Below are 20,983 nucleotides of genomic sequence, written 5' to 3'. Positions count from 1 at the left end.
CGCGATTGTTGAACCGCGCGCTCCTGCTTCCGTTCAGGGAGGTGAAGGCAACAGCGGTTCAACTTCCAGTTTTTAGCCGAGCGCACTGCGTCTCGTGGTTATGTGCCACCCTTGCCATGTTCATTTGTTTCTATAGATAGCTTGGGGCTCAACATTGTTTGCAAAATGGCTGGTCGTGAAAGAAACAAGAAGATTTTACTAGAAATGGTGAAGCAGCCGGATAACAGCGTGTGCGCGGACTGCGGTGCGCCCGGTAAGTGCTCTGTGCCAGGATTACCATCACGCATCTTGGCTACACTACATGTGGACATATTTTGATTCTTTACTTTTCGAATTAGATTACACAACATTTAAACGTACATTGTAGTTTGTAAAGATTCGTTTTATGTTTCAAACAACTAATTTCTCAATCATTTGCTGACCTCAGATCCAGACTGGGCATCCTATAAACTGGGTGTGTTTTTGTGTCTCAACTGCTCTGGGATCCATCGCAATCTGTCAAGCAAAGTCAAGTCTATTAAACTGGACTTTTGGGAGGATAGTCTTGTGGAGGTAATAATGGTGCCCCTCACCCTTGTGTATACAAATACTCTAAGATCAGTTAAAGCAATGAATAATAATGGGTGAAATATTGAAATAATCCTACATAAATATTACGCCTATGTAAAGATCCACAGGATCCCAGAAAAAATTACTCAAAATTCACAAAAAGGGAATTAAAATGGGCCTTTAGTTGTGTCTGTGTTGTAGCTACTGTTACAAGGATTTTTAATATTTATTTTTTTTTAAGTTTATGAGATCTCATGGTAACGCAAAGGCATGTGAGGTGTATGAAAAGGCAGTTCCATGCTATTACTATCGCCCTCAGCAATATGATTGCACGTAAGTATTTTGACATATCAACAAAACCATGTGTGACAGTTTCGACAGTCACAACTGTTGACTCCCTTTCTCTGTCAGTGTTCTTAGAGAGCAGTGGATTCGTGCAAAATATGAACGACTGGAGTTCACTGGAGAAACCAAATACCCACCACCTCCCTACACCACAGGTAAAGTCTACTATCATACAGGTAAAGTCTACTATCATACACAAATACCTATCCCGAAGTGAGATAGTAGTTTTGGAAGCACGAGTGAGATGAGTGATACAGGTTTGCACAAGAAAAACTTGTTCTCTGACAGGAAGTGGATGCCAAAAATCAAAATGCAGTCCCTCCAGTCTGCTAGATTTACTTCTGTTTTTTTCCACAGGTTTTTATGAAGGGCTGCTGTGGAAGAAGGAAAAGGAGGGTTCACAGTTTAACCAGAGGAAATTTGTGTTGTCTGAAAACGAATTTACTTTGACATACTACAGCAAAGACAATGTGAGTTATAATGACAGTTATTAAATGTGTGGGGTGGTGTAATACTTCAGGACTCAAACGTGTATTTATTTTGTGTAATTAAACAGTGTCAAAAACAGGAACATGAAACTGCATGATAGGAAAAATAAGACTACATTGAAGTCAAGTTCAGTTCTTCTATATACCTAATTATCCTATAAAATTTAATTCAGCCTACTTTTGCTGAGGGTTTAATATATATTACAAAAACACAAAACCAAATGAAAATCAAGTATGATGGTCATTTTTTTTCATCCATGTACAATTATGGCTTTCTTGAAAATAATTAGACTATACAGAACGTGGCCTAGAACAGATATACAAAGCAGCTAAAATAACATATACAGATTTAAAACTGTATTTTTGTTTATTTGTTTTTTCTAATGTCACTCTTGTGTTCAGGAGCTCAAAGGACCCAAGGCCGTAATCCCCATAAAAGACCTTAATGTTATGTTCCAGCCTAAAAAGATTGGACATTCACATGGGTTGCAACTCACATACCAGAATGAAAACCACACAAGAAATCTGTTTGTGTACCATGAGAAGTCAGAGGTGCCACTTCATTGACATCAAATACAAAACAACCACACCCCAGACACATGTTAAGGATCTGCTCTTTTGCAGGACATTGGAACATGGTTCAACTGCATTCGTGCTGCCCGCTATGCATATCTGAAGACAGCATACCCTACTGGAAGTGATGAAGAGGTACACCCTAACAGGGAAACAGCCACCCTGCCTCTGTATGAAAGTAATGTGTGAGTTAGAGAGAGATTGTTGGTACAGATTTCCAGACTCACTTGGTGTGAAGAGTGAAAGCCAAATGCACGTAGTCTATATAAGACATTATTATTAGGACCCACACTTTATTATTGGAAATATGATTATTCTAAATGAGCATTGTAATATTTAAGACATCCATCAAAGTGGATTTTTCACACACAATGAACAAACTCTTTTGTTTGACATTTCAGTTGTATTATTCCACAGTTTGTAGTTCTGAAGTTACAAAGTAATAACTATAATTTATGTTCTTTTATCTCTTTTATGTCAGCTAATACCAATGATCACCAGGAACTACCTCAAAGAAGGATTTATGGAAAAAACAGGACCGCTGGTAAATCCAACATCATGTGCACATTATAAATACCATTTATAAGAATATATATTTATTGCCTAATAATATCTCTGTGTTACACATACATGTCCCACTGAACAGCAAAAAGAGACATTTAAAAAAAGATGGTTTGTTTTGGACTCTCATTATAGAAAGTTATTCTATTATAAAAGCCCACTGGTGAGAGAAAAAAATAACAATACTATTTTAAGACAGTATTGAATGTATTTCTCATTTGTGGCTTTATGATCTTTATAGGACGCTGTGGAGCTGGGGGCCATTTTCATTGGCCCAGAGTCAAATAACTACTCTGTGAAAGAATATGTGCCGAAGTTTTCCATCGGAAACAAGTGGAAGTTTGGTGTGATGGTGGACACGCCAGTGCGGCAGTATGTGTTTATGTGCGAGGAGGAGAAGGAGCAGAAGGAGTGGCTGTCTGCTCTGCAACAGGTGCTTCTTCGGCGCATGGCACCTCAGGACTACGCAAGTAAGCACAAACTGCATATGGCATTGTGACTGATTTGTGTTACTGATGTTTTAGGAATGCATTTCTGTTGTTCTTTACAGCTTAATCAGCTATAATAATCATATGTGGAACCCTGAGTGGGTTAAATTGCTTACATGTCCCATCTAATGATTTAAACTAAATGCATTTCCTTTGGTCAGGCACTGTATAAGTAAGTTTAGGAGATTAAATCTTGTTTATGTCTTCTTTTCCAGCTGAAGCTAACCTCAACCGCAAAAAGTGAACCAAGTCACTACGTCTGTCTTTAAATGGCAGATTATTTCCCCTCTTGACTGGATTGTGCAAGAGCAATACAAATATTTATTTTATGATATTTTTGGTCAACTACTCAGGAATGTCAGAATTTGCCGTATTGGTTCATCATGTATATGCCTAGAGGCTACATGGCGCCACCTCATGAAGTGTTTTCTTGCTATAAAAACACCTGTAACTCAATAAATGCAACATGGGTAAATCTAATACATTCCAGACAAACCAGAAAAGTTTCACAGTGCACCTTTAACACGGGGCTGTTTTAGTTTGAATGTGTACCAACATAAACAGTTATGATGAGCACGAGCAAAGACTGAAAATCCTTTCCATGTGAAAATCTAATAAAACGTAAGACCATCAGCCTGCCCAGTTCCATTGTTAGTCGACAGGGGGTAGCAAATAAAAGCGTTTCAAAATCCTACTTGTATTTTGTCTCTATAGGCTTGCTGTAGGAGCCGGTTAGGTCAAAGCATGCACACGAAACAACTGCGGAAGATGCTATGTAAGCGCTGAAAACAGAAATACGTCTTCTTACACCAAACTATAGAGCTGAGGATTCTGTAATACGTATAGATGTAAATCCTCACTAAGGATCTACATCGCTAGACTGAGCGGAGGCGTGAAACTCTGAAAAGAACGGCACGTACGCTCCGTCCGTTTTGCCCTACAAAGGCGCGGAGAGTTTGACAGCAGCGGGCCTGTCTCTGGTGTGGAGGAGGACGGCTTCAGAGGAGGACTACATGCACGAATAAAGTCTGTCCTCTTTGCAGCGACAACACCGACATGAGGAAGGACGTGAGGATACTGCTCGTGGGGGAACGTAAGTAGTTTATGTGATGGTAGTGGTGAAATCCTCTCGTGCGCTCTGTGGGAGCTAATTGCTACAGCTAGCATATTTAATGTTGTTATTATCATTACACTGCCACTGTATTACAAATTATGCATGATGGATTGCCTTTTTAAATGGATCTCTTGTTGGAGATCAGTTCTTGTTGGGGCGGCTGTAGCTCAGTTGATGCACTGATCTGAAGGTTGTTGGTTCGAATCCCTCTCTCTACATAAACATTATTTGTTGAGCGGTCAGATCCACTAACCCACAGGTTGGCTGGTGTGATTCCAGCTCCCACAGATGAATGTTGTCGTTGTGTCCTTGCGCAAGAAACTTGACTTACCTCGCCCCCAATGTCTGCGTACTCTGGTGTGTGAATGGGTGAGTGGTTCCTTGTTGTAAAGCGCTTTGAGTGCCTTGAAGGTAGAAAAGAGCTACATAAAAATGTGACATATACCATCTCTTTCTTTTTATGTATGTCACGATTCCCTGTCCATACATTTACCTGCATAACTGTCTCATGATATTTAAGTGAGCCAAAATACCAATATGACACTTTAGTGATATAGAAGTTTTGTCATTGGAAGTTGTTTTTGGTAAAATGGACAATGTATAAGTGTGAGGTGTTGTTATTATTAGAGGCCTGTATCCTGTAAGATCTATTTTTATTTCACACAGAAGGTTGACCTACATTTTCATTTAGGTGGCTTGGTTGTGTTGATACGCCAGATGCTATGAGGTGTAACTTTTATAGGGCCCATTTCAACTGAAACCTATCACGTAGGAATGCCTGTCAGTCGATGTGCAGCTAAGTAGGGCCTGGTATATGGTAGCAAGACTGATTCATGCAAATTTTTGTCCCTTAATCACCAGTTACAAGTAAACTATTCAGTTGTCCATGACAATGAATTACATGAAGTAAGACCACTAAACTGTTTCATTTGTCCTCACAGCCAAGGTGGGCAAGACATCACTGATTATGTCTCTGGTCAGTGAGGAGTTCCCTGATGAGGTATATATCAACATGTATGAATGGACATTGTAGCTGTTGTCTAGCTTTTGTAGCTGTTGAATAAGTCTTTAATCAGAAAACAATGTCTAAAACATGTGTATATATATTTATCATTTTATGTCTTCTCTAGGTTCCACTGCGAGCCGAGGAGATCACCATTCCAGCAGATGTCACACCTGAGAGGGTGCCCACTCACATTGTTGATTATTCAGGTAGAAGATGAGGTTTCATTTGATTTCATTTTAAATGAATTCAACTAATCCCTTTTTGTTTATTATGCAGAGGCTGAACAGTCAGAAGAGCAGCTCTATCAAGAGATCTCAAAGGTTGTCATGTCCTGGTATATACTTATTCTGTGTATGCATGAAGCTAACATAAGTTTCTTCTCTTCATAGGCGAATGTGATATGCATAGTATACTCTGTCAACAATAAAAAGTCAATTGAAAAGGTAATTAACTATACTGGCACATTATCCATTGACATAATACAATAGACTGTTCTGTGTTGTTGACTCTGACTTTTTGGTGTAGGTGACAAGTCATTGGATTCCTCTTATAAATGACAGAACAGACAAAGACAGCAGGTGAGTGCTAAGTGTTCTCATGTTGATGTTGATGTTTATTTTTCTCAAAAGTACAATGTAAAAACTATGAAACTTGTCCAGAGTACCACTGATCCTTGTGGGGAACAAGTCTGATCTGGTTGAACACAGCAGCATGGAGACCATCCTGCCAATCATGAACCAGTATCAGGACATTGAGACCTGTGTGGAGGTAAGACATGCAACACAGACTTATTACAAATATATAATATAAATACTGTGGAAACATTGTCCTGAAACATATTATATCATAGTATGTAGCTATGATAGTGACTAATTCTCATGCCTATGAATATGCCCGTAGAGTGTTTATGTTGAGCAAGAGAAGGATGGTTTGCTAAATTTAAAGTGAAATAAAAAATATCATGCATTTTGTGAAATGTTTATAGAGGTCTCAGCTACAGGATTGGCAGTTTCTTTACATAATAAAACTTTGTTGCATAAATAAAATGGCTTTTTGCTATTGGCTAATCGTGACCATCTGAATTGTGGTTTCGATTTGATGGAGAACAGTCCTTGTGCCCTAAAACAACACAATATGTATAATGAAAATAAATTATTATTGTAGAATTATTTACATTCATAGGTCACTCAGTATTCTTCTCAAATCTTTTACATTGATATATTTGTAGTTGTGAATTATTGGCCTCTGTGAACTGCTGCTCTCAGACTTCAGTCCAGCTTCTGACTCCACTTACTCTCCACCTCATTAAAAGATTTATATGCACTGTGGGCTGAGCGCCCTGAGCCAGAGCGTGCTGACAGTGTGTGTTTGAGGCCAGACAGAGCAGAGGAAACTGGGATCCGTCTGTGTCACTGTTTGTCACATGAGAGCCTCATACTGCACTGATCTGGATTCATTACGAGGTTAAAGGGGGGGCACAGGAGAGACGTGAGGGCATGCACACACAAGCTTAGGCTCTCAGGGGTGAGCTATACAAAGGGAAGTCATGTTAAAAGATCTGGTTCTGGGGGTACATTTATGATGTTGGTATAAAATAAAATGTCATGATTTCAGTGCATCCTATTTTCCAGTCTTGTTACTATACATTTTTACATTTTTCAGTGCTCAGCCAAAAACCTAAAGAACATCTCTGAGCTGTTTTATTACGCCCAGAAAGCTGTTCTTCACCCCACAGGACCCCTGTACTGCCCAGAGGACAAAGAGGTGAAAAGATCAAACACAAAGCTTTTTGATTGTAAAAGCTTGTTCTTATGGCATTTTTATTATTTATTTTTTTAGCTGAAGCCTTCTTGCATTAAAGCCTTAACCAGAATCTTCAAAGTCTCTGACCTGGACAATGATGGCATTTTAAATGACAATGAACTCAATTTCTTCCAGGTAACAGTCATTTTGCAGATTTACGTACCATATCAGATGACTTGCATTTGAAATGACAAAACCAGTTTAGTGGAGCAGGTTAAGACATGTTAAACATTCTGAATCGAACATTTGTATGTCTGCTGTTTTCAGAGGACATGTTTCAATACACCACTGGCACCCCAGGCTCTGGAGGACGTGAAGAACGTGGTTAGGAGGAACATGAATGATGGGGTCAAGGACAATGGACTCACACTTAAAGGTTAGATTTATATGTGAATTTTAAATGTTATATTTTATGTTTATCAGTTTTTGTTGTGTTTTTAACCTTTTGACCTTGAGGTTCCTTGTGTTATTGCAGGGTTCCTGTTCCTTCACACTCTCTTCATCCAGAGGGGGCGCCATGAGACCACATGGACTGTCTTGAGGAGGTTTGGATACGATGATGACCTGGAGCTAACACAGGAGTACCTCTTTCCAATGTGAGCTTGAGCACTCAACATAATTCTGACCTGTTAAATGTCTTTTGTCTAATAGACTTCTAACATTCCAGTATAAAGATCCCTCCAGACTGTACCACTGAGCTCAACCACAATGCTTACCTCTTCCTCCAAAGTGTCTTTGACAAACATGACAAAGTAAGTGATGGTTCATACAATATAAATACAAATTTATTTAAAAATAAAAATAATTAGGACCAAATATGGGATGTGGTGGATTTACCTCTGAACCAGAAGATCCCCTGTTTGAATCAAGTCAGTTAGGTGAATTGCATGTTTTGGTTTTAGTTGTAATAAACAAATGTATAACTTAATATGACCAACGTTTCTTGCAGTGTAAACAAATCATATTGTTGTATGTTTGTTAACTTCATGCACATTTGTGTTGCAGGACAGAGATTGTGCTTTGTCTCCAGAAGAGGTGAAGGACCTATTCAAAGTGTTCCCCTACATGCCTTGGGGTCCTGATGTGAACAACACAGTCTGCACCAATGATCAGGGGTGGATCACATACCAGGGATACCTCTCACAGTGGACGTGAGTGCCCACATGTAGTAGCTAAAAATACACACATGGCATCTTGGTCACATATGTGTTACATTATTTCTTCATGTATTTCATACCATTTTCTAGGCTTACAACCTATTTAGATGTTCAGCGTAGTCTGGAATATCTGGGCTACCTGGGATACTCGATCATCTATGAACAGGAGTCTCAGGCAGCTGCCATCACAGGTGAGGCAGCATGGTGGTAGTGCTGCCCTTAAAAATGATCAGAATGTTAAATAGATTTTCTTTTCTTTTAGTAACTCGTAACAAGCGTATTGACCTGCAAAAGAAACAGACTCAGCGTAGTGTTTTCCGTTGCAATGTGCTGGGAGCGAGAGGCAGTGGCAAGAGTGGCTTTCTTCAAGCCTTTTTGGGCAGGAATCTTCAGGTTGAAATAAATTACATTTGGCAGCATGTTAATACAGTAGATGGTTTGTTGTGGGTGTTTTGATGGATTTTTTTTGTCCACAGCGACAGAGGCGCATTAGGGAAGACCACAAGTCTTTCTACGCTATCAGCACAACATATGTCTACGGTCAGGAGAAATACCTGCTGGTAAAGACCTTCTGTTTAAAATATCATTGTCTAATTGCCCAATTGCCGAAATGTTATTAATATATACACTTCTTATCATTTATTATTATATTATCTTTTCGATAATACTGGTCTGAGTGTTTATTTAATCTTTGTTTCCTTTTATTCAAACAATGCGCCCACAAGCTTCACGAGGTGATGCCAGACTTTGACTTCCTTTCGGAGTCTGATTTGGCCTGTGATGTTGTTTGCCTGGTTTACGACGTCAATAATCCTCGCTCTTTTGAATATGCTGCCAAAGTCTACAAGGTATACCTTGTTAGCTAAATATAATAATTTGTCAGTTCTTATATTTATGTTGTCCCAACTTGTTTTGTACAGCAATACTTTATAGATAGCAAGACGCCCTGTGTTCTTATTGCTGCCAAGTCAGATCTGCATGAAGTCCGCCAGCACTACAGTCTGATGCCGCATGACTTCTGTCGCAAACATAAGCTCCACCCGCCCCAGCCGTTCACATGTAACACAACCGATGCACCCGGCAAAGAAATCTACACAAGACTTACTACTATGGCCATGTATCCGTAAGTATTCACCACAACATTATGGTTACTTCCTATATGATTGGTAAACATGAAACTCATTACAGTCTCCGAAAAGGGGCAATATCATAGGGCTACAAAATGTAAAATTTCAAACTATTAATGAGTGATGTACATACAGTAGATGAACAAACATGCCTGTGCTTTTTTTTTTAGACAGCAAGGTTGATGATTAGCGAAATGGAGATGCAAAGTAATTTTATGTTGTTGATGTTAAACCGCAAAATACAACATACTATTATACTTGAAAATTAAGAGGGATATAAATAAACAAAGCTGAAGTGTTCAAAAAGTAAGGGAAAGCTATAGTAACTCAATAGAAGTGTTAGCTATGCTGTGGTCATCTGTAATTGAGGTGAATGTAGTTGTCTGTCTCTCCACAGCCACGCCCGTCTCCGCTGCATTTGTGCGTGCAACAGGTGCACCTTTTGCCTGTGTCAAAACCTCCTCAAGTTGGAGCTGCTGAGCAATATTAAGGCTCAAATCCGCAGGGTCGTGTTGAACAGGTTCATGCCCAGAACAAACTGTAGTGTTAACATAGACGCTTCTGTCTCTTGTGCTCCCCTTTTTGGTCGTGTGAAGCTGCCTTAGAGCTCTAGTTTAGACCCCAGCTCTGTTTAACTGTGGTGACTGTGCTGGTAGTAGTGGCCATCTTTTATCCTCCTTTTAATATCAGGTTTACAGGGCACCTCACTGCAGGGTAGTTCACTGTGTACAATAGTGGTGCTTAAATTAATGGGAGTTGAGTTTTGTCATGGTCTTTACCTCATCTCCATCCAGGCCTCTGTCTTTACACTTTAACAGTGCAATGTGGCTTTGCGCTGTACCAGATAACACCTAGGCTGCTTATGGGGAGGTAACGGTGTGCAGGAATGCATGTAATGTGAGTGCTTTTGCAAAAACAGACACTCTGTACAGTAGACTAATACTTTCAATTTCAACTAATCCAGGGTTTTTATAAGTAGTTTATGGGTTATGCCCTGCAGTGATTCATGTCCTTAGCATGAGAAAATAATTTCTAACCATTTGTCTCATTACACTATGAAAACCTTGAATCTGATTGAATGGCATTAACTCAAGGTTTCTGCAGGGTCTTCTAGCTAGAACTCGGAATTAGATTACATATTTTTTTAGCACATCCTACATTTAGAAAATACAAGGGCATTTGTCAGTTTAAGAAACGATTCCTTTGCTAGCTTGTGAAATTTTTATTTTTAGTTGTAAATGGACTTCTCCAAAAAGCTCTTCAGATAGTAGATGAAGAGTTTATGAATAGAATTAAGTCTTTATTTTCAATTGTTTTAAAAATGTTCAATTCACCTGCAGAAAATCCTACAGAAACACTGAGTTCTGATTATTATTTTGCATTTATATGTATTCCCAACTCAAGGACAAATGTAGATCTGAAGCTACTTATGTGTTATTTTGTTGGTCTGGTCTACATTTATAGTAATTATAATAACCCATTATACTTGATGATTTTGTTCTTTGTCATCAATCATCATGGAGATTTGATCCTGTTTTTTTTTCTGTCTTGTCATATTGTTGATTTAGGTATCCATATACGTGTTTCTGGCTGCCTCTCTTCCTCTTCTTTTTGCATGTTGTCACATTTTACTAATGCTCCTTCATCTCTGCTGCATGGCTCCCTTTACATCTTAGCTGCCATAGATATTAACATGGCTCCATCTACTGGCATAAATATGGATAAAAAGCTTGTCAACTATAAATCTTAAGAGCTTGGTCAGTGTTTATATGATATACTTTGGGGGTTTCTTTTCACACAGTTGTTTCTTTCCTCACTTGTTAAATCATTAACTGTTTTGTTTTTGTTGCTGCATTATTAATCAGTTTGTCTTTTGCAACTAATAATAGCATGTTTATTGTTTATTGGAACCCATATGAAGGCTGTTCTTCCAGGGCTTCAAAAAATGTGCCTTAACAAATGAGGCCTGGTTTGGCAGGAGGCTGACACACCATAATAAAGTTAACCCAATTGAAAATGACAGATAAGACTTTTGTTCCACTTAAAACTGGATGCAAACTTGATTAAAACAAACATGTAAAATTTAAGTAAAAATTCTGTAAAAAAGATTTTACTGAATTATTCCGACCAGAAATGTAGTCATGCTTTACCTTAGTAGTTCCCAAATATAATTTTAAAAGCACGTTAGGTGTTTTGGTGGTGTGTTTTGTCAGTTTGCAGTGGTATTCTTTGAGCTATGGTTGCATTTCATGGTTGAAGCTATTCCTCCATTAGGTCTGGGTAGTTGGAGTGGATGCTTGGTGGAGCTGGGTGATTTGTGTGTAGTGAATTGAGGAAAAAACCTTTTGGCCGTTATGCTGTGAGAGATCCCCTTCTCGATGGCTTGTGTGTTCAGTGTGGATGCATGTGTATAAGGGGTGGGCTGGTGGAGGCCCAACTTCTTCAGCCCAAATTGGTCCATCTATAAGGAGCTACTTGTCAACTGACCCAGGTAAAAACAGGGATTTTAGTGGTATTTATTGATGTACTTGAAGCCACAGGCCTGTTTGGATATTGAAATAAGGTCATTTATGGTGGTTGCATTTGTCATTGAAAGTATCAGATCCAATGTGGATTTGTGTTGTAGGTTTTGACTATGGACATTTCAAATGCCCTTTACTTCGCTCATTAGTGTCACATCTTAAAAATAATTTGTATTTTAGCACTAGTTCCCTACCTTTATATTTCCATGCACTTCCTTTAGAACCCACCTCCTATCTTCAATAGCATACACACACTACCAATTTGTTATGTTGTTATTAGACTTGCACAAAGTTTTATAATGTATAACAAACCATTATGTTTAAATTTTGCAGAGGCTTATGTAATACTAAACATAATCAAATTTCTCTGTTTCCATAGACACATGGCTCAAGCTGACCTGAAAAACTCTACGTTCTGGCTGCGGGCGAGTGTCGGTGCCACAGTGTTTGCCGTTCTGGGCTTTGCCGTGTACAGAGCACTGGTCAAACAGCGGTGAGGAGATGTGCCATTTCCCCCTGCCCACGGGCCTGTGCCTCCATTCAAAAGACTGACCACCCACCCACACTCGTGTGCTTTTCTTTCTGATGCATCATGAACAGAGCAAAAAGACATTATACAGCATACAAAACTGTTTGGCTTTATGGGGAAAAGGGTTGGTTACTTTTGATATATCATGAGCCCTTAAATCTATTTGTACATGCATTCTTCTGATCCGTAAGGATGTTTCTTCCTCAGTGTTATTAGATTAAACTTTAGAGCGGTGACCTTAAAGGTGTCACACTGTTTATAGATATGTATATGCAGTATATAAATATAAATATGTACTAAGCTGTTATAGACCTGGGCTGTAGATGTCAGAAAGTCTCTCTCCCCCAGCAACTGAACAGCAGAAAGGTCCTGGGTGTCAAGCACTGTTTATTTTTGTGTTTATTAATTTATTAATATTGGGTTTCTTTGTTGTCTGTCAAAATGCCTGTTTTCGTCACAAAAGACGAATAAAGGGATATAATTTTTCATGTATTTTTGTATGATATGATTTGCTTTTTACATTATTCATTTTATCCAGAGTTTGTTTTTAACTGATCAGGAACAACATGACGACCACTGCCCATAGTTCAAGCCCATGTCACAAATTGACCATTGCAGACCTCTGGCAGTTCTCGTGCATAGGCTGTATGCATTTAACTTTAAAAAAAAAAAAGTGCCCATTTGCCCATTGCATCCAACCTAAAAACAGGTGCTAAGAAGAGATCACTGTTTTTATATGTCTGTGGTCATACCATCATGGCCTGATCAGTGCACTTTGTTAGATCTCAATGATTAGACTAAATTTTTAGATAACTAGTACATTTATCTTTTATCAGAACCATGTGTTTTAGGTCATCTTTACAATTTAATTTACAATAAACAGTATAAACTTACAGTGTCTTGAACTATTGCTTTCATGTGAGTTTTGTGATGTTGGTTAGTGAAGTGTGTGACACATTTAGGTAGTGTGGACAGAATAGAGAAGTAAAAGGCCCACATGAGGCCAAAGATACAGCTTTGACTTGAGAGGGAAGTGACACACCACAGACAGGTAGATAGGGTTTCACAGTAAATGTATACACTTGAATTACTCAACATGTCACTGAATGAGGATAATGATCTGAGCTTTGAGAGTTTTCTTCAGAAGAGAAAAGATACTCTGGTAAGATAATTTATTTATACTTTCTGGTCAAAATTCCCAAGGTTTTTATGAGCAAATTTTGTTTATAGATGGAAGACAAATTTATAGCAGTCGAAAAGTAAATTTGTCAGACTGGTTGAAAACATTCATACATTTTCATAATATATAGCATAGTTCAATATAACTTCTTGTTCATGATAATTTTTTGAGCATCTTACAGAAATTAAGATGGGTGACATATTGGTTCAGTCTACAAAACACCACCTTGTTTTTCTACACACAAAAACATGGAAGTGCTGTAAGTGTATTTCCAATTTAAATGTATAAATATATTTTAAATTTTTAACTTGTTTTGACATGGCTTACTTCACAGTTACACCTTAGAGGTCACTACTACATGTACACGGTAAGTGCAAGAATATAAAGTGATTTTCTGTTTCATGGAAACTAAACAAAGTTTTATCTTAGATTCAGTCAGTACGAGAGGTCCAACATGATGACAGTAAACGCTTTATGTTTGAAATCATCATGACCAGTGGGAAGAAGAAAATGCTTGTGAGTTTCTTTTGAAAATGTATTAAAGGACGAGGCTATTTCTGTATCATAAATACGTTTTGTCTAGGCAGCAGAGTCAGCCACTCTTAGAAAAGAATGGGTCAGATACTTGTGGAAAGCCATGCATCTTTCAACTTCTGGCCTTGGGACTACACACAGAAAGTACGTAAACATAAATAAGGAGAAGTGTCTGATTTATGTATTTATCAATCACATCACTTCATTTATCCCAGTCAAAAGAAGTGACCAAACTTTAAAGCTAGAATAGACTAGATTGGCCACTAGATCACCAGTAGATGCTATCTACTTTACTGCAGTCTGACAGTGTGCCTGCTTTGGCCTGACAGAAGAAGACCAGAGACCACAGTTGACCTTATTAGACAGCAGGAACATAAATAGCATGTTATGTTAGATTACAACAGGGTCGGGTCATTCTAAATACAAATGGGGAGTTTAATTCCAATTCAGGAGAAATTACTTTTCCTCTGAGACAAGCCTACATAATAATACTTTTATTTGTAAGCAGGTGTGGGTTTTGTCATTGGTTCACTTCATGCTAATATTTGCATACAAACACAATGTAAAATAAGTGAAGTTGTTGACAATGTCTTGTTTTCAGACGTGAAGTGTGTGAGCAGCAGAGCATAAACAGCAACATCTATGCAGATGTGGAGTGTTTTGTAGAACCCATGGATACCACCTGTAGTCCTGCTGATCCTGAGCCGGACTCTACATTCCCCACATCAGAGGAACCAGTCTATCAAAACTTTCACCAGCCCAATAGTAATGTTCAGATTCATGTTTCATATATATATATCTTATTACAAATATACAGCCAAATATGTTTATTAACAGGTTTCCAAACAAATGAAGAGATTAGACTGGATGGAGACTATGATATTTTGCCTGCTCGAAATAGTAAGTAACCTGTCAATAATTGTACTGTGGTTACTGATTTAGTGTTATAACTTGTATTTCATTAAAGTAATAATCTTAAATAATTCTAATAGTTTGTCAGAGGGCTGACCAGTCTACATCTACCGACAATGGGGAGTATGACTGCCCTTTGTCTTACAGAAAACTCCCTGATCAAGGTAAGAACGAGTATTACTGAAACTATTCTCAATCAATTTATGTTTATACATAATGAATACATCCACAGAAAACCCCTATGATGTACCAAGTGCCCTTTTGAGGAAGTCAGCAGATGACTGCATAGGTAAACACTTCCATGTTTTTACAAAAGAGCAATTGCGTGTAAAATTGGTCATTATCCATTTACTGCCATGCAAATTGCAGAGCCTTTGTTTGAGTAAAACTGTAATATTATTTTGTTTTTGTGGTTTCAGATCCTGAGGATGGACCCTACTGGAAAATATAATCAGAAAGCATCAGATTTAGTTTTGTACATAGTATTATTTTGCACAAAATTTAAAATGTACACCAGTTCACATATTTATTAGATGCACAATGCGTCAGGTAACAATATTTAAGGACATTATAGTCAAGACCATAACCATGCAGCCATTATAACCACCACAAAAATACAGACACCACAGTTTGCATTTACAGGTCAGGTTTGTTCACAGTTAAAACATTTGCAACAACCCTTTTATTGCTCTTTCACTTTGGACTGGAATGACTTTTAAATAAAAATGTAAGGTTTTCTTTAAGAGAGACAGTTATGCAATGTAATACTAAATACAACTTTTTAAATATTTAAGTATATATATTGACATCTTTGCATTAGTATTTTCTCCAAACTTGATAAAAGATAATAGCACAGTTGTTCAGTTTAAGTCTCAAACTGGTATGAGCTTTGAGAATGACATGTGCTAAAAAAAAAAAAAAAAAAAAACTTTTAAAAACATTATACAAGGAGGACAATCTATTTATTACAACACATTTCATGGTTATATTATATGCATATTCCAGTTAAGTAGTGTTTTGTTTTTGTTTTTTAAGAGACATAAGTTAACAAGCAAGGGATAAAAGTGATTTGTGCACTCAAAATGATAAGCACTATAAAACTGTGCCTACTAATAAAATTATGTATATATCTGTACACACATGTAAAAGTCTGTTAAATGTCACTGACCCACGTGTGAATAAAGACACTAGGTATTTGAGGAAACTTGTATTAATTGTCCAGAATATTAACCGTATTGATCAGTTGCAGCTCATGTCATCAAAATTCCTTGGAAGTGTGATGCTAACTGTAGGCTCTGCTCTGTCTGAAGCTCTGATACTCAAGTTCAACTTTAATCTGAACTTTGTTTAACAATTTGACCAGAAAGATTTTTTTTTTATTTTCTTCTTGTGTTTTCAGACTGATTTAGAACATTTTTGGCAGTGTGCATTGTGTCACCATGGTAACTGCCGAACATTCTGCCATAGGCATACAAGTAGAACACCCCCAGTGTGATGTCACTGCAAAGTATCAATTGTGTTATTTACCTCTGACAATGACTACTTCTAATAATACTATTACTAATTACTATATCAACTTATTGTTCAACAAACAAAGATGAACAATATTTTTGAGGCTCACTATTAGTCGTCATTATTTTTTAAAGTTTGCTAACCTCCTTAACTGGTTCAAAATCACATTTAACAGTAAGAATATACACACCTGTTTATTGTTACAGGTGCAGTGTTATTATGAGTGAATATATAGTGTAATCATTTAAGGGCAGTTGAGGAGCACTCTGGTCAGATGTTGTAGTGATTAGTGTCTGAATTGCACATTTACATAAAATTATGCATTTTTTTCTAAAACCACAAAACCAAAACTGTAAAGGAATCATTTGTAGAGAAAACCCTAAAACGTAAATATTAATGGTATGCTAACCGCCACACTCTGTTCAATAATTAAAAGTTGCACTATGAAACTTTTCTGGTGGCGAGTCCGTCACTGGCTTGTTGCCATGGAGATATTATTGATTTATCTGGAATTTTTCACAGTATGATATTAAATTAATCTACCTCCATGAAGTTGAGCAGGTGGTGCCACCAGACCAAGTTACAACTCAGCTCTGTGGAGAGGAGACCCTGCTCACTGTAAGTGTGCATGTTTTCAGGGTATTTTTAAGCAATATAAACACCTGAAATTGAATAAAAGCAAGATACTAAATATATTTAATCAAACTGTGGAAAATTCCAGCAAAAAAAATCACATCTCCATGGAGACAAGATGGTGCTGTATCCTCGAGAAAAGTTACATAGCATGCCTTTAAAGTGCAAAATAAATATGCTCAGTGTCATACTATGGAACTTTCTAAGCAAAGTATTTCCATGAAGACAAGCAGGAAGCAAACCCTTCACCCTTCAAAGTTTCAGAACACACATTTAAGTCTGGCTGATTGTTAGAGCCCTGTGGTGCTTATTAGGCCTGCTCTCTAATGACCTCCTCCAGGACACTGATGATGCTGCAGGCCTCGGTGCTGTCACTGTGCTCGGAGCGGGCGTTCTGCAACAGCACGTCGCCGTTCCCACAGCTCTGCAGGAACTGACAGCAGCGGAACAGCGCATAGTGGCTCATCTCCGCCTGACGCACAAACCTCTTCAGACTGTTCATGTCCTGGATGGCCTGAGTGTTACAGCATAGACATGTTAAACATATTATAGTGTCAAACATCAATACAATAAAATGGCTTTCTTTCTTTTCCTATAGACCCTATCTGTACAAGGGATTAAGACAAACACAGCTGCTTTAGTATTCATATAAATTGCATTTTTATATGGTTTATACTATGTATACTATACTATAATAAGATTATCACAGCTATTAAAAGCAATATCAAAGTTTAAAAGATTTTTAAAACGGCTGTCCTAAGAATGAGACAGTATGAGTATGTTCTACCCAAAATGATTATGTGACCCACAATATAATACAATTGAAATGTTTCATTTTAGACCTAGTATTACTACTTTAATCCTAAATTTTAACCACGATTAAAAAGATAAAACATAAAATAGCTTTCATATGACAAGCCCTTCATTTTCATTACATTTTTAACTTATTTTAATACAACACAATAAATGGAGCATGTATATACCTTTAATTTGAAGTTTTCTAAAATTTGTCGTAGCAGGAAAGGGTTACAGCGCTCTGCCGCATTTAGAAAGGCCTGAATCCAGTCGTCACAGAACCGATTGGTGACTAAAAGAGGGAAAGCATTAGACTGATATGTGCATTGTTTTCCTGCAAACGTAATGAAATGGTGGTTACCCGAGTTGCTCAAGGTGGGGGGGCTGGTAGCACAGTCTATGATGAGGTCTGTGTGCATATCCTCAGACATGGCTTTACATAAAGACGCTGCAGTAGTGTCTTGTTGAGATAAGCCCTGTAAACTGGCAGCTTTGATGAACCTAATAAAGCAGATAATTATTAACAGCATAATGACATGGCAAGGAGTAGGATTGTGAAGCTTACAGGGTTTTCTCACCTGGATACATCCGCCTTTGTCCGCTCATCTGAATTTATTACTTCTACAGGTGTATGACTCAAAGCCTATATGAACAACAATTACGGAAACAATTGCGAATTGACCAAAATCAAGTTAAGTGAGTGCAAAATAAAAAGTAAAGAAGAAAACAACTTACTGCATGTAGTAAGAAGCTTATGTTATTCTGGACCAACTGCACAACACGGTAAATGTGCATTACAGATTCTTCGTACCAACGGCTCAGATAGGGTCGCACCTCTGTCTCAAGATTGTTCAGCTGTCAGAAAGGAGGAACAAGAAATGACTATGAACTAGATCAAAAGATCTCATAGTTCTTTAATTGCTTACCACTGGGGTTTGCAGACTGCTGTGTAAGCCCTGGACATATTTATCCAGCTCTAATCTAAATGTAGACTTAGTTAAAGAAATTGGTAGGGCTTGTATCTAAACAGTTGTTCTATGTTATTGCTTCTTGGTTGAAACACAGTGCAGTTCTAGCATATACCTCAAAATAATGCCTGTGGTGTTAAGGATATAGGTTAAGCCCCTTCTCAGAGCCACCCATAAAGCAGATGACGTATCCATTGCCATCAGAATCGGGCTGTTCAGGAGATCTTTCCTGCTCCAGGAGACAGCAGTAGCAGCCCACTGCCTGCTCAGGAATACTGGGAATGAATAAATATCTCATTTATTAACAATAATTTATAGGTAAACACCATATTTGAATGATACAATATTGCACATTATTACCTAAGCTCTACTGTGGCAATGTTTCCCATCCCTCCAAGTAGAGCTCCTTTGCTCAGCCTCCTTGAAATGTAGGTCCTTAGCTCTGGTTCTGCCTCTACTGGCAGGCTGCTGTCTATAAGTGTCAAACTGTAGAGAGAGGAGACTGAGAACTAAATAATACAAAGCTATGCATAATGTGACGTGGTATTTAAAGCCAATCATGACAATGGAGAGAGATTATGGCCAATGACTGAAAGCCAGATCCATCACAACACACACTCAAGTAGAGGACCACCAACCAAACACTGCAAGTCAAAACAGTAATGACAGACAGAAGTGTACAGCACAGCAAGCAAGATCTGAAAAAAACGGTTTATTTCAGCCACACAGCAATGATAAATAAAAACTAAATGATAGATAAAAGAGTAATTCCATGATGACTTGTTGATTTCCAACTGCAGCTCATGAATGAAGACAGTGAAAGTCAAAGAGAAACAACCACAAGGGCCGGAGGAGACGCCTTGTTACCTAAAGTCCTCCTGACTTGTTGTAGAATCTGCTCTTCGTTGGTTCCATGCCACATTTTCCCCAGTAGTCTCAGATCTAAGACAATTCACAGTTCACTTATTCCCTGTTTTTGAAGATGTTAATAAATTCTCAACAAGTTCAGCCTCAGCCAAAAGTTCACTTATTATGAATTGTTATTCTCAGTAGGTCATAGGGGAAAGATAAAGGTACTGTGCAAAGGAATTTAAAATTAGGTAAAACTTAAAATCTTGAAATGCTTTTTTACTTTAGTAAAAGTATTGAAGTACCTTTGTACAAATGTACAAAATTAAAAATTAGAAATAATTGAGGAAAAAAATACATTAAGAATTGCAAAACAATTATAATAAAAGGTTTATAGCAAGTGTGTGCTTGAGATTTTAAATTTTTTTTATCATACATTTATCATATCATACACTAAACTTCCCATGATGCAACCAGGCCACGCACAGATCGAATCGTTCTAAAGGTAGTAATGCAAGTAATGATTTCATTTATTTTGAAATGTAAAGACTTATAATTAAATAAATGCAAGCTTCATAAAATATGGTGTAATCTTCCAGCAAACAACAAGTAGACCATTTATATATACAATCTGATGTAGACAAGCAGGTGACGAACCTTACATTAAAAAGTTTCATTTAGTTAATGTACCTGTAGGTTAGCCTAAAGCACAAATAAGCCTGCCCAAAAGTTAAGGAGTAATTGTACAATCATTTTACTACAGCTACATCAGTACATTACACCGCATTTACAAACTGTTCAGATTACCTTGTGCCTTGATAAAGGTAGATGGTATAATAGCAGTTCAACTGGATCTTCTGACTGTATGCAGGAATGTCTTCATTATCAAAATCGTCTCTCTCCTCCACATCGATTGAATCCTGGACGAAGGACGACGTTTGTGACGTAAACATGATTCTGCCAAGACTACGGCCACAGCAAACACACTAAAACCTGTAACTATGGTGTCTATATCTGTATATTATGAAAGAAAGCAACAAAATACAGCCTCTAGCAAGGTGTTTACATTTCAGTGTCCACCACGCATGCGCAGCTACCGCAGTGTTCACTCCAAGTTCCCCGGCTGATATTGTAAACGTACATTGGTTCCGCCCAATAATTTAATTTCAAAGTTTCACCCCTAATCAAAAGTGAATCACGACATGGGGGGGGGGGGGGGGAAGAATCAATGTTCAAACAAAAGCACTAAATAATTCAGAAGTTCATCCTTCTATGAATTTAACAAAAATATAAATGATATAACAAAAATGGACAGCAGAGGTCACTACAGCCCACAAA

General features: G+C 37.8%; 4 protein-coding genes across 6 annotated transcripts; 3 read left to right on the top strand and 1 right to left on the bottom strand.

Annotated features, from left to right (window-relative positions):
• The first annotated feature begins 8 nt into the window (after positions 1–8).
• adap2 (ArfGAP with dual PH domains 2) lies at positions 9–3,698 on the top strand. Its single transcript, XM_020938089.2, has 11 exons — positions 9–253; positions 428–552; positions 791–882; positions 961–1,049; positions 1,252–1,364; positions 1,785–1,934; positions 2,007–2,090; positions 2,437–2,499; positions 2,602–2,679; positions 2,758–2,986; positions 3,220–3,698. Exons 1-11 carry the CDS (start codon positions 166–168, stop codon positions 3,246–3,248), a joined length of 1,140 nt encoding a protein of 379 aa, XP_020793748.2. The 5' UTR covers positions 9–165; the 3' UTR covers positions 3,249–3,698.
• Positions 3,699–3,722: 24 nt separating this feature from the next.
• rhot1a (ras homolog family member T1a) lies at positions 3,723–13,155 on the top strand. 2 transcript variants are annotated; one of them, XM_055153022.1, is made up of 20 exons: positions 3,972–4,097; positions 5,060–5,118; positions 5,249–5,330; positions 5,401–5,444; positions 5,514–5,567; positions 5,650–5,702; positions 5,784–5,892; positions 6,787–6,888; positions 6,964–7,062; positions 7,195–7,303; positions 7,403–7,523; positions 7,595–7,679; positions 7,933–8,078; positions 8,175–8,275; positions 8,347–8,477; positions 8,561–8,644; positions 8,810–8,932; positions 9,005–9,207; positions 9,609–9,731; positions 12,113–13,155. In XM_055153022.1, the coding sequence occupies exons 1-20, from the start codon at positions 4,061–4,063 to the stop codon at positions 12,228–12,230; spliced, it is 1,983 nt and encodes a 660-aa protein (XP_055008997.1). In that variant the 5' UTR covers positions 3,972–4,060; the 3' UTR covers positions 12,231–13,155. The 2 variants fall into 2 exon arrangements, with proteins under 2 accessions (XP_020792750.1, XP_055008997.1); XM_020937091.2 differs by lacking the exon at positions 9,609–9,731 and having other exon boundaries at positions 3,723–4,097.
• A 49-nt stretch (positions 13,156–13,204) lies between these two features.
• Positions 13,205–15,736, top strand: LOC110172751 (uncharacterized). The gene is made up of 10 exons (XM_055153025.1): positions 13,205–13,424; positions 13,624–13,701; positions 13,777–13,809; positions 13,872–13,958; positions 14,026–14,120; positions 14,578–14,741; positions 14,814–14,876; positions 14,969–15,052; positions 15,121–15,177; positions 15,308–15,736. The coding sequence occupies exons 1-10, from the start codon at positions 13,335–13,337 to the stop codon at positions 15,337–15,339; spliced, it is 783 nt and encodes a 260-aa protein (XP_055009000.1). The 5' UTR covers positions 13,205–13,334; the 3' UTR covers positions 15,340–15,736.
• Positions 15,411–20,725, bottom strand: cunh17orf75 (chromosome unknown C17orf75 homolog). 2 transcript variants are annotated; one of them, XM_020938515.2, is made up of 10 exons: positions 20,453–20,725; positions 19,664–19,738; positions 19,157–19,282; positions 18,943–19,071; positions 18,755–18,815; positions 18,564–18,683; positions 18,407–18,471; positions 18,190–18,329; positions 18,017–18,120; positions 15,413–17,547 (listed from the first exon to the last, which is right to left on the bottom strand). In XM_020938515.2, exons 1-10 carry the CDS (start codon positions 20,596–20,598, stop codon positions 17,344–17,346), a joined length of 1,170 nt encoding a protein of 389 aa, XP_020794174.2. In that variant the 5' UTR covers positions 20,599–20,725; the 3' UTR covers positions 15,413–17,343. The 2 variants fall into 2 exon arrangements, with proteins under 2 accessions (XP_055008999.1, XP_020794174.2); XM_055153024.1 differs by lacking the exon at positions 19,664–19,738 and having other exon boundaries at positions 15,411–17,547.
• Between the last annotated feature and the right edge of the window lie 258 nt (positions 20,726–20,983).

Source organism: Boleophthalmus pectinirostris, unplaced genomic scaffold (assembly GCF_026225935.1).
Source record: "Boleophthalmus pectinirostris isolate CB_2022bp ecotype Guang Dong unplaced genomic scaffold, ASM2622593v1 HiC_scaffold_17, whole genome shotgun sequence".
Classification (NCBI taxonomy): domain Eukaryota; kingdom Metazoa; phylum Chordata; class Actinopteri; order Gobiiformes; family Gobiidae; genus Boleophthalmus; species Boleophthalmus pectinirostris.
This window is presented reverse-complemented; position numbering and strand designations above follow the sequence as displayed.

What these genes read in the sequence shown, in the direction of transcription:
- adap2 (XM_020938089.2), top strand. Translation starts at nt 166, where the DNA reads ATGGCTGGTCGTGAAAGAAACAAGAAGATTTTACTAGAAATGGTGAAG. An exon ending in TGGAAAAAACAGGACCGCTG is followed by an intron (nt 2,500 to 2,601) that starts GTAAATCCAACA and finishes CCCACTGAACAG; the next exon opens with CAAAAAGAGACATTTAAAAA. An exon ending in GGCACCTCAGGACTACGCAA is followed by an intron (nt 2,987 to 3,219) that starts GTAAGCACAAAC and finishes CTTCTTTTCCAG; the next exon opens with CTGAAGCTAACCTCAACCGC.
- rhot1a (XM_055153022.1), top strand. Translation starts at nt 4,061, where the DNA reads ATGAGGAAGGACGTGAGGATACTGCTCGTGGGGGAAC. An exon ending in CAATGGACTCACACTTAAAG is followed by an intron (nt 7,304 to 7,402) that starts GTTAGATTTATA and finishes GTGTTATTGCAG; the next exon opens with GGTTCCTGTTCCTTCACACT. An exon ending in CAGGAGTACCTCTTTCCAAT is followed by an intron (nt 7,524 to 7,594) that starts GTGAGCTTGAGC and finishes CTAACATTCCAG; the next exon opens with TATAAAGATCCCTCCAGACT.
- LOC110172751 (XM_055153025.1), top strand. Translation starts at nt 13,335, where the DNA reads ATGTATACACTTGAATTACTCAACATGTCACTGAATGAGGATAATGAT. An exon ending in GTCACTACTACATGTACACG is followed by an intron (nt 13,810 to 13,871) that starts GTAAGTGCAAGA and finishes GTTTTATCTTAG; the next exon opens with ATTCAGTCAGTACGAGAGGT. An exon ending in GTGGGAAGAAGAAAATGCTT is followed by an intron (nt 13,959 to 14,025) that starts GTGAGTTTCTTT and finishes CGTTTTGTCTAG; the next exon opens with GCAGCAGAGTCAGCCACTCT.
- cunh17orf75 (XM_020938515.2), bottom strand. Translation starts at nt 20,598, where the DNA reads ATGTTTACGTCACAAACGTCGTCCTTCGTCCAGGATTCAATCGATGTG. An exon ending in TCTGAGAAGGGGCTTAACCT is followed by an intron (nt 18,816 to 18,942) that starts ATATCCTTAACA and finishes AACTAAGTCTAC; the next exon opens with ATTTAGATTAGAGCTGGATA. An exon ending in GCAGTCTGCAAACCCCAGTG is followed by an intron (nt 18,684 to 18,754) that starts GTAAGCAATTAA and finishes CCTTTCTGACAG; the next exon opens with CTGAACAATCTTGAGACAGA.